At 33.3% G+C, this 10585-nt stretch overlaps 1 protein-coding gene across 3 annotated transcripts in view; it reads left to right on the plus strand.

The window, feature by feature from the left end:
* Positions 1–10585, plus strand: part of LOC110027798 (sm-like protein LSM8) — a 30412-nt gene that overhangs the window by 2774 nt on the left and 17053 nt on the right. For all 3 annotated transcript variants that reach the window (XM_020729379.1, XM_020729386.1, XM_020729369.1), the window contains exons 2-4: positions 6664–6758; positions 6910–6950; positions 7795–7869. In XM_020729379.1, the coding sequence (XP_020585038.1) occupies positions 6722–6758; positions 6910–6950; positions 7795–7869 (153 nt within the window). In that variant the 5' untranslated portion in view covers positions 6664–6721. The remainder of the gene's footprint in view (positions 1–6663; positions 6759–6909; positions 6951–7794; positions 7870–10585) is intronic.

Genomic DNA, 10585 nt, shown 5'->3' on the forward strand with positions numbered 1-10585 from the left:
CACATTGCCACATGAGGTGTTATGATTTAAACTTAGACATAAATATATATAATATATTATTATATAAATAATATATGTAATATACTGTTATATAAAAAGTTATATAATTTTTTTTTTGAGTCATTTCGAGCTGAACACGAGCGAACAAACTGTTGTTCGTGTTCGGCTCATTTACATTTCGAGCTTAAAAATTTGTTCGTGTTCGGCTCGTTAGGCTTAACGAACGAGTCGAACACGAGCTGCTTAACGAGCCGAACACGAGCTGTTCACGAACAACGAGCCAAGTTGACAGCCCTAGTCCCTTATAGAAAATTTTCTCATTAAAGTGAAACCCATGAATTGCTATAGAACTTTGTTGGATTCTTTATTTTGCTCAAGGCATTTTTGTACTAGAACAATTTACCCAGCTCCTCTAAGATTAATCTATGCAATATAACACATATAGTGACCAATCTATAAGTTTTCTCCCTTCATCGACTTCTTTCAACTGCACTATAAGCAACAGCATGGTCTACCACCTTTAGATGCTCTCTAATCTTTTTTATGACTTCATCAAGAAGTTCAAAAATGAATTACACGTCCTTGACCTTATAATGATAATTCAACATATTTTAAGAAAATAGTTTCGCATACACTACTATTAATAATCAAGCTTTTATTTCTAATACTAGACTAACAATCATAAATGATCATCACTCCAGTTTAATTTCAAGTTCGCCTAATTTTCTCAATAACTTTTAGTATTCTTGAGCTCCTCTTTTAACATCTAACTTCTCAAATCATACATGAATGATGGTTTTAGGTCCCACCGAATATGAATCTATTGAATGGATCATATAGAAATAAGGATAAATTGTTATTTTAAGTGGAATGACATTTCTATAAAAGAATTTTCTAATATTCATACAGGCACACTTGGATGCCTCTCTACCACTTTCAGGAAACATCTTATGAACTACCTTGGCGTCATCATCACTATCATCTTTCATCTTTACCATGTATTGATCCATAGGTCCACTTGATTGTTTGTATGGCATTTTTGGTAAAGAAGATAAGGAATTTTTTCCACTAGACACACTTTTATAGTAAGAACCAATATATATTCCATCATCAAACCGTTAATGTTTTAAATGCTTTGACATTATCTCTTTATTTATATACATGCACCTATCCCCTCTTTCATTGCACATAGCACAATGTTCGTGTGGGAATTATAAATTTGCAATTTCACCCTATAATACCTATTTTAGAAACTTTTTTTTTTGTAATAGTTGCACTTTAGATAAACATTTCTTATTATTTCCTCCAATCTAAGTTTGTATGTTATGCTTTCATGTTGGGATTTTTCCATCCAATCTGTTTTTCTAATTATCTCTAATAATTTCATACAAACCCTAAAATATTCAAATAAATAAGAAATTTTGATTAAAAATATTAAAAAGCTAGTGTTTAAATAAACAAGAAATCCTAAATATATAAGGAAATTAAATTAAGACAAGAAAAAAGATTTGGGTTTATGGACTCTTGTTGAAAGAAGAAATTGGTGGAGGAAGAGAACTTGGCAAGACAACATTGGTGGCTGTAGTAAGGTGGAGAAAATCATATTATCTACCTCTCTTTGTCTGATTTATGAAGCAGTAATCTTCTGTCAGGAGTCTTCCTGAGAAATTTCAATATTTTGTTAACCGTTTTTAAATATTCTTTATTTGGATTATTCATATATTGACTCACAATTCCGACAGATTAAGTAATACCAGGTATAATGTATAACATGTATATAAGCTTACTCACCAATATCTGGTATCTACGCTTTTCTACTGGTGATTTTCTCTCCTTAAATGTAATTTTTTTGTTGAAATTTATAAGTCTCAACAGGTTTGCATACCATCATTATTGGCTCATATAGTAGGTATAGGATGTATTTTCTTTGAGATATCACAATAACCATCTTGGGATATTGTCTTTATCATGCTCAGTGGATTTCTTTCTCCTGGTATACACATGAAGTTCCTTGTTATCAATCTCATGTTGAATGTTCTCAACTAGTAGAATTTTTGGAGACCGGAGGGTTTGAAGAAAGGGGAATATGCTGTGATGACTTTAGATCAGTATCAGTATCCTAAGTAATGTAGAGAAATAAAATACGTTATGATGACTCTTGATCATTGTGAGTATCCATAGTAGTGTCCCAAGTCTAATATTCACATGACTCTCCTCATGAATATTAGATTTGGGTCAGTAGGGTTGGTTTTTAAAAAAGTTGACATCCATGGAGTTATATTATTTTTTTGTAATGGGATAATTATACTTGTATCCCTTTTTTTTAGAAGCTTGCTCAATGAATAAACATTTGATGAATTTTGGGTCAAGCTTTGTGTGGTCTGCTTGGTGAATAGCAATAAAAGATATAAGTAGTTTTTGAGAAAGATTAGATAAGAAGGTTTTGCCATGAGAGTATTTTTTCATCACAAATCTAGAAAAGTTTTGAATCTAAGGACTTTACTTAACATTCTATTAATGATGTAGGTGGTTGTGAGCACAACATCTCGCCATAAAACTTTTGGGATATTGTGAGAAAGCATTATAGACCTAAATAGTTTGATGAGATGTCTAGTCTTCCTCTCAGCTATCTCATTTTTGTATGGAGTTTCAACACAAGAACTTATATGGATGATATTGTTTTTTGTAAGGTAGGGGTTTTCAATGCTAATAAAGTATTTCTTTGCATTATCAGTTTTGTGGATTTGAATTTTGTATTAGAACTGACTGAAAATCATGTTATGGAAGGACTAAAAAATTTATGCAGTTTCTTTTTTTTTTCTTTTATGAGGAATATCCTATTAATTCTAATGTGATCATCAATAAAGGAGACAAATCATCCAATTCTATTGATGATTTTTAATTTTGATGGCCCCCAAATGTCACTGTGGATGATAGAGAAAAGATATTAGGGTTTGTACCGGGATAAATGATATTTATGATGTGTTATGTTAAACCAATTAGCAGGATTCACATTGATAAGACCATCATCTTTTTTATTAATAAAATGATGATGGTACAATTATGCAATATAATGGAAATTGGGATGACCCAGACAATAATTTATAATAGAACTTGACTTCCAACAGAATCAGACATAACAAACTCAGGAATATGTAAAGAGGATATTGAAGAATACATTGGTGTGTTAAAAGAATAATTTTTCTTGAGAAGGTATAGACTTTAATGCAATTCAACATTGTCAATCACCTTTCCTTATTCCACCACCTGAAATTCATAAGTTTTGGAATGAAATTTAATAACACATTTCAAGTCATGTGTAAGCTTGCTAATTGACAGTAAGTTTTAATCTAACGGGGGAATATATAACACAGAAAAAAGTTGAATATCTTTAGAGTTTTTCATTTCTCATTTCTTAACAATCCTGGAGTGAGATCCATTGGCAAGTCTGACAAATTTGGAATGATTGAACTCTTTGTAGTTAGTGAAAGCATGAATATATCCAATCATGTGATCAGAAGCACCATAATATATTATACAAGGTCAAAATCTTCCATTATCAGCGAGATAGGAGGAAGACGTGATACCTTAGTATATCAAGTTGGTAGACCACTCAATTTTGCTTGAAAGAAGTTTCTTCAACACCTCCAGCTATTCTTGGTGAAAGGGCTAGGGTCGGCTAACCCTTCAGAAGAGGTAGCAACATGGGTCTTGTTATCTTGGTCTTTCCTCCCTTGCTCGGGTTTTCATTCTACAGATTTTTCATGCAGCAAGCTATTGCCATTGCGACAAGAGATAGCTTCGATGCAGTTGTTGCTGTTGTGACTGTTGTTACTGGCAGAAAGGTCCGATAGCAACAAGGTGAACAATAGAGGGTCTGCAAGGAAAAGTCAACTAAGACCGGCCTGCAACAGAAAGGAATTGGGTTGCAGGATAGATCCGACTGCAAACGATGATAATTGGGAAGGCTTGCAGGAAGAATCTAGTAAAAGGAGGGTCAATAGCTGGGATTTCGGCTCAGAAAAAAGCAGGGAATAGACGGGGATGGTTTACAAGCTGGCTGGAGGGATTCTGATGGCTGCCGGGAGAAGTTCTAGCTACCGGATTGAGTTCCTACGACTATTGAAGTTCTCTTCGAAGGTTTGACATTTCCACTAGAGAGAGAAATCTAGTTGAGTGACCGATTATGATTTCCGCTATTGCTAATCGATCCAGAGGAATTGTTCTTGCGAAGTGATTGATCCTACAGAAAGAATCTTGAGGATAAGCGCTTGCCAAGCAATGATTCTGCTGAAAGAATCACTTCTACTAAGAGATCAATCCGAAAAAAGGAATTGCACCTGCTGCGAATAGATCCGATGGAAAGAAGGAATCATATATGGCAGGAAGTGTTGGGAAGGAATCGAGCACAGTGAAGGAGAGGTGCGTTTGCAGGGAGACGATCTAACAGAGGGCTTGCATGGGCTGATAATTAAATAAAAAGGCTCCGGCGGAGGAAGGAGAACCAGGGATTATAACTTGGCTCTAATACCATGGAGAAAGTAGGATAAAATGGTATTTTCTTATTTCTTTATTAATCGAATGACAACTTTTCTACTTTTATAATAAGGAACGACTTGGACAAAATTACGAGCATTACAACTTACGAGAGATAAACTAACTCGAGAAGGAAATAAATATGACATAACAAAAAGAGAATAAAAGAGAATAACACTAAAGTAGGAAACTCATAATTTCACAGTGACAATAACAAAGATGTGGAGATAGGAGATGGTGACGTTTGTGAGGACTAGAGAAGGGAATGTTTGATAGGTGTTTGGCTTGGTCTTGTGTATACCATACACAAGAGGTGTGATGTGTGGGGATTACATAATAAAAGGAGTTTATTAATTCAATTTATTAACATTTGCTTAAAAAAGTCTGGTCTAAATTGTACATGCCTTACAATGATTGTTGCGAGGCTTACAACCACGAGGAATGCACCCTATGGCTAAATTTTCAAAAAAATGTTGAGGCATATTGTAAGTATTGCAAAATTTTAATTAATGATCTAAATAAAGATTCAAAATTCACATATACATCAAGTCCTTTGGTAGCAAAATATCAAAGATTGGTAGTGGAAATACTCTTGCAATAGACTTCACACTCCATTATCCCTTGATCTTGGAATAGTTCTTAGTACTCACATTGGACTAGATTATGATATAATCTTGAAGGAATATTCATGCGCTCATTTATAAGTAATACTGTAGGAATCAATGAATGCGTTGCCATTGGAAAATAAGAAAATCCATTTGAGTACATACTTTGTTGATTTCTTTGAAGAGGAAGATTTAAATTCCTCGAGTAAAAGGTGGATGCCTTGTAAAAGGTAGAGTGCCTTGTTGAAGATTCATTATTATTTTTTGAAGGTTTGATAGTGGTTTGTTGGTGAAAATCAAGGAGCAGGTTTAGGTGATTAGAATGAGGATTGTTTGAAATATTTTGAATTGGATCATATCCAATTATAAAATTTATGTGATTTTTTTAGTAGATTTTGATCCCAGGACGACGCACTTGAAAAATTTTTTAGTAGACTAAAAAAAAATGTATATTCGTTTCAGCTTTGTTAATAATATGCAAAAATGTAGTGATTTTTTATCTTGATTTTGTTGAAAGAGGTTGCAAGCTGGAAACTTACATCCAACATTGTTTCACCTATTCATATTTTGAGCTGGCTTGAATTTGATAGCTCGAAATAGAATCACTTGTCAGGTTTGTTGATATGAAGTTTACTTGGTTTCTAAGTTTGAGTAAAGCTGCATTCAAGTATAATCAAGTTTATTTCAATCAAATTAGATTTTGAATCCTTTATCTAGACTTTATCTTTATGCATGCAACCCCAACAACCCTTAAAGCATGAATTAATACTTTTCTTTGATGATGAAGATCCTCACTTTTTTCTCTTCAGTCAGAATCCCTTTTTAAATTAGGATCCAAGAAACCTTAATTTTTCTATGGCTTTTATCTATTTTATCTAATTGTTTGAATGGACAATATTGTCATCTTCATTGAGAAAATTTTCTTCCTACTAATTTTTCAATGCATATCTTAGATGACCTTTTCTAGAATTTTAATCCAATAGAAAAGGGAAACTTCTATTCTTTATTATGTGTTTGTAGTTTGTTTTGCATGGTAATTTGTGTGATCATCTAACATTTCCTCATTTTATTTGTGCTCTCATTATTCTTGGAGTTGGCTTCTGTATTTTTTTTTGGGGGTTTTATTATATGGGTGTTAGTATTGCTCATCAACAATTGGAGAGTTGTGTTTTTTAATCGGAATGGTGGATTGGAGAGGGTGGCTTCTTGAGCAGGTGTTTCTTTTTTCTTTTTTTGTAGCATTGTTATTTGAGCAACTGAGTAGCATGTTAATTTGTCAATTGTGATCAAATGCAAAGTTTTATTTCTCTTATGATATTTTATTAGCTTATTTTGATGTTTGGTGTTTTATTATGTACTATTTTCTTTGTTTGCATTTTCTCTAGCTGGGTAGTTCTGTTTTTTCCTTTGACAATTCTTTTTTTTTTTGGTTGCCACTATTATTTTTGAAAAAAATGAAAGGCTGCAAGTATACTGATTTTTTTTCCTTAAATACTGATCGTCTTGTCTGGATGCTGTCCAGTGGTCCAGTGATAGAGCTATTCCGTTACAAAGAATTGTGCAAATCTAACTGAAACAGGATGTCAACTGGTCCAGGCCTCGAGTCTCTTGTAGACCGTGAGTGATTTGATGTTTCATCTTTACAAACTTATGTTCTTTTGCTGGAGCTTTTATTTGTTGTTTAGGCTCTTTTAAAATGTTAGATAAACAGAGGTTTCACATTTGATATTTTAACATATAACATGTTACTCTTTTTTTTTATTTTCAGAGACAATATCAGTGATAACAAATGATGGGCGCAATATCGTGGTAAGCATTGATCCATTATTTGGTGTGATAATTTTTTAGGGGCATTACATACATACCACCAAATTATTCTGTATTTACATGTCTAACACCTAAACTTTGCTTTTTACAGTTGTTTCACTTAAATCTTTAATATCACATCTAAAATTCCATTATTTTAACATTAAGAATGAAACACAACTTTTTATGCATAGCAAGGTGGCATACATGCAAAAATTGAAGTTTAAGTGTTAGATATGTTAATATTTAAGAATTGAGTTATATGTGCATAAATCTTCCTTTATTGTAATGACATCTATCAAATTGATTATTTGTTGTCAGGCTTTTTTTCTTGAGTATGCATATTGCATTATTAAACAAAAACAAGATACAAAAGGCTAGGTAAAAGATTCAGTGTGGTTGGCAAACCACACTGAAAAATCGGGATCACAAGTGGGACAATCCCAAGCAAAAGACCTATGTAAAGCAAGCCTAGCACAAAAATGGGCTGCTTTGTTACAATCCTTATGGGCAAAAAGAAAAAAAAAACTTGTTTAATGCTGTTTAAAAAAGCTAAATCTATATTAATATCCAGTTTTTGTCTCCATCGGGTGCTGTTTATACCTTTACGAAGGCAGCTGATGAAAATAGCGTTGCCCCCTTCAATAATAATTCTTTTGGATTCAAGCATCCATTGTTTAATGAATGATTTTTCGGTGTAAACATGCTTAAAATTTTGCATATTTGCAAAAACTAATGAATTCCTGTTTATAATCTCTTATACTCCATTTTGATTGTACTATTTTTAAATAATTTTGGTGTCGGGCTTGGTGTGGCATTTGACATTGTTTGTGTATCTCTATTATAGGGAATCTTGAAAGGCTTTGATCAAGCAACAAATATCATTCTTGATGAATCCCATGAACGGGTTTACTCCACTAAGGTTTGCCCTTTGACTGTAATTTCTAGCAGACTACTTTAAATCGGAAAACATGTTATTTCCTTAAACAAAGTTATTTCTTTTATTTTTAACTAATAAATTTTGTGATCTCTTGTGGATGGCCTCTAGAAATTATTGCCCACCACAAGTTGGGTATCTAAGTAGGGAGGATTCATATTTATTATAGCAGATATTGTTTACCTTTTAAATTAGACCTTTAATTGCTAAAGCCCTGGCACACTCGCTATTCTTCCACATCTCTTCTATGCACAATAGCATTAAGTTTCAACGCTTGACCAATTAATCAAAAGTTGAATTGAGTCTTTCATTGAAGTCTACATCTCTGCATCTCCTCTGCATCTCTGTAAAAGATACGTCATCATTGATCCTTATTTATGCTATTAAATTCCTTGTATGTCTTCCTCACTATATCATTTGTTCACCATGTTAATGTTTTAAGCCTTCTATGTCTAAACTCAACTTCTCTAATATATTGATCTCTATTTGTCGTCAAGTTGGTTGCATTGTTACAAAGCTATTAAATGTAGTATGGAGTAACAGAAGGAAGTTTGCATAGGAAATTTCATTCTAAATATTATAATACTTATACTGTATAAGTTGTTCTTGAGGAGAGTGAGTAAATAGAGGAAGTGAAAGAGAGAAAATGGGGTTTTGGGTGGTGGTACAGAGATAAATAGAGTAATCGATACTGGAGGGACAAAGTGCTGTTAGTTCAAAAATAAGAGTGTGAGTGGAAGTACACTTCTACTGTGTTGGGTGAAGGGTAAAGGAAGAAGATTCATAGTAAAGGGAGATTGGGGGTATTGTGTTGGTTGCTATTCTTGGAGATAGAGTATGTAGGGGATTGGAGGTATTGGAATATAAAGATATTTATTTTAACTGGTTGTAAAGAGAAAAGGAAAGATTTTTAGGGTTGTGCAATGGAAGAGACAGTAGGCAGTTGAGAGAGATGGGGTTATTTTACTCTTTTGTTTATAGAAGAGGGGGTGAGGTGGAAGATAGTGTGGATAGTTCTTTGAGTATATAAGATAAATACTGTGAATATAATAAAAGAAAAGCTATTCATATTAGAATACAAATGGTAAACTAGATGAAATTATATTAAGGGTTTTAATTTATAGGAAAAGTTTGATACCTTATGGATCTCACTTTAACAAAATGAGACTTAAATATAAATCACTTTCAATTAAATAAACACCTAATGAATATTTTAATATCTAATAATCACCCCCAAATCCACAAACTAACACCTTCAAAAAGGTTGAATGTGATTGATAATCAGCTTAAAATGCTAAATCATGTGCAAGTGTGGATGACCACATGTTCATGTGAACAATCGCTATTAGAAATGATTATATATCCATGTGAATGTGAATCCTATCAAATAAAATTAAATAGACTAGTATATTTCTTGTCTGGGTGAGTACTGTAAGTGTCTTATATGCCAATCACTAAAAATACCCAATTCATGTCTAGAGCACCAATATGTTGTCATGAATGACAATATTCTTGCGAAAAAAAAATATATATTTCAAATAAGGTAAGTGGTTCACTATTTTTTAAAGAATGCGATCGTTCTAGAAAGACGTGTATGACACAACAAATTACCAAAAATAAGTTTGTCCACACATGTTTCTCTGAATTAATGTCTGAGAATGTTGTATGAATTAACACAATGTGATTTTAACTTTTCTTGCTCTGAATGAATACAAATAATTTTAGAAAATTCAAAATTTTCTTAATACAAAAATCATATTTGAGTAAAATTTAAGATCTTAATATTTGGGTTGTTTATGCTATGTGGGATAAAATAAAGAGTATTATTAAGCAAGTTATAAAAGATACGCTTGAAGAATCAAAATGAAAAGATTTTATGAATAAAAATAATTGGTGTTGGAATAATAAAATACATCCTTGAGAAATTATTCGTCGTTGACACAAGATTTACATCTAAGCTAGAAATTGTTTGTCGGTGACACATGATTTTCCATTACAGGGAGAAAGTGTCTATCGCGACACAGGATTCCTGCTGAGTACCATGGAGACGAGACCCAGTATCTGCAGCAGGCTGATAGTCACCTGTAGCTGCTCTACTTGCCCGGGAAGGAGCAGCTAGGTCAGCAAGAGAAGCTCCATGGGGAGAGTTGCCACATGGACAATTTGAGAAGTGTTTCACAGTTTAGGGAGAAGAGGTTGATCGGCCAAGTGTTCTAGATGATGAAATGATCTAGATGATTTAGGGAGAAGGGGCTGATCAACAAAGTGATCCAGACAATCAATTTAAGTAGAAGGAGGTCCGACAAATGAGGAGTCGATGTGATTAATCTAGACGCATGAGCCAATCAGAGCAGTAATCCAGACGATCATTTTGGAAGCACAAGTCATTCGACGTAGGCAAAGCGATTGAATATCTGCCACTGACAATTCATAGACGAAGATGTGATGCCAACAAGTGATTCAGGCATACGAGAATGGGATAAAGGCTTGTCAGGATCACATAGGATGATGATTTTCACGCGACAGGAGGACGCTTGACAGAATTCGGCAACAAGAAGACACTTGCAAGGTTTGAGTGCATGGAGAGGTTTTGGTTAATGAAGGAGAGAGAAAGGGTTTTCTTCCTTGCTCTGATACCATGTAGATTTCTGGAGGAAAAACTCACATCTTATTAAAGTATATAACTATATATATATATATA

The sequence above is a fragment of the Phalaenopsis equestris genome, unplaced genomic scaffold (assembly GCF_001263595.1).
Source record: "Phalaenopsis equestris unplaced genomic scaffold, ASM126359v1 Scaffold000002, whole genome shotgun sequence".
NCBI classification, from domain to species: Eukaryota; Viridiplantae; Streptophyta; class Magnoliopsida; order Asparagales; family Orchidaceae; genus Phalaenopsis; species Phalaenopsis equestris.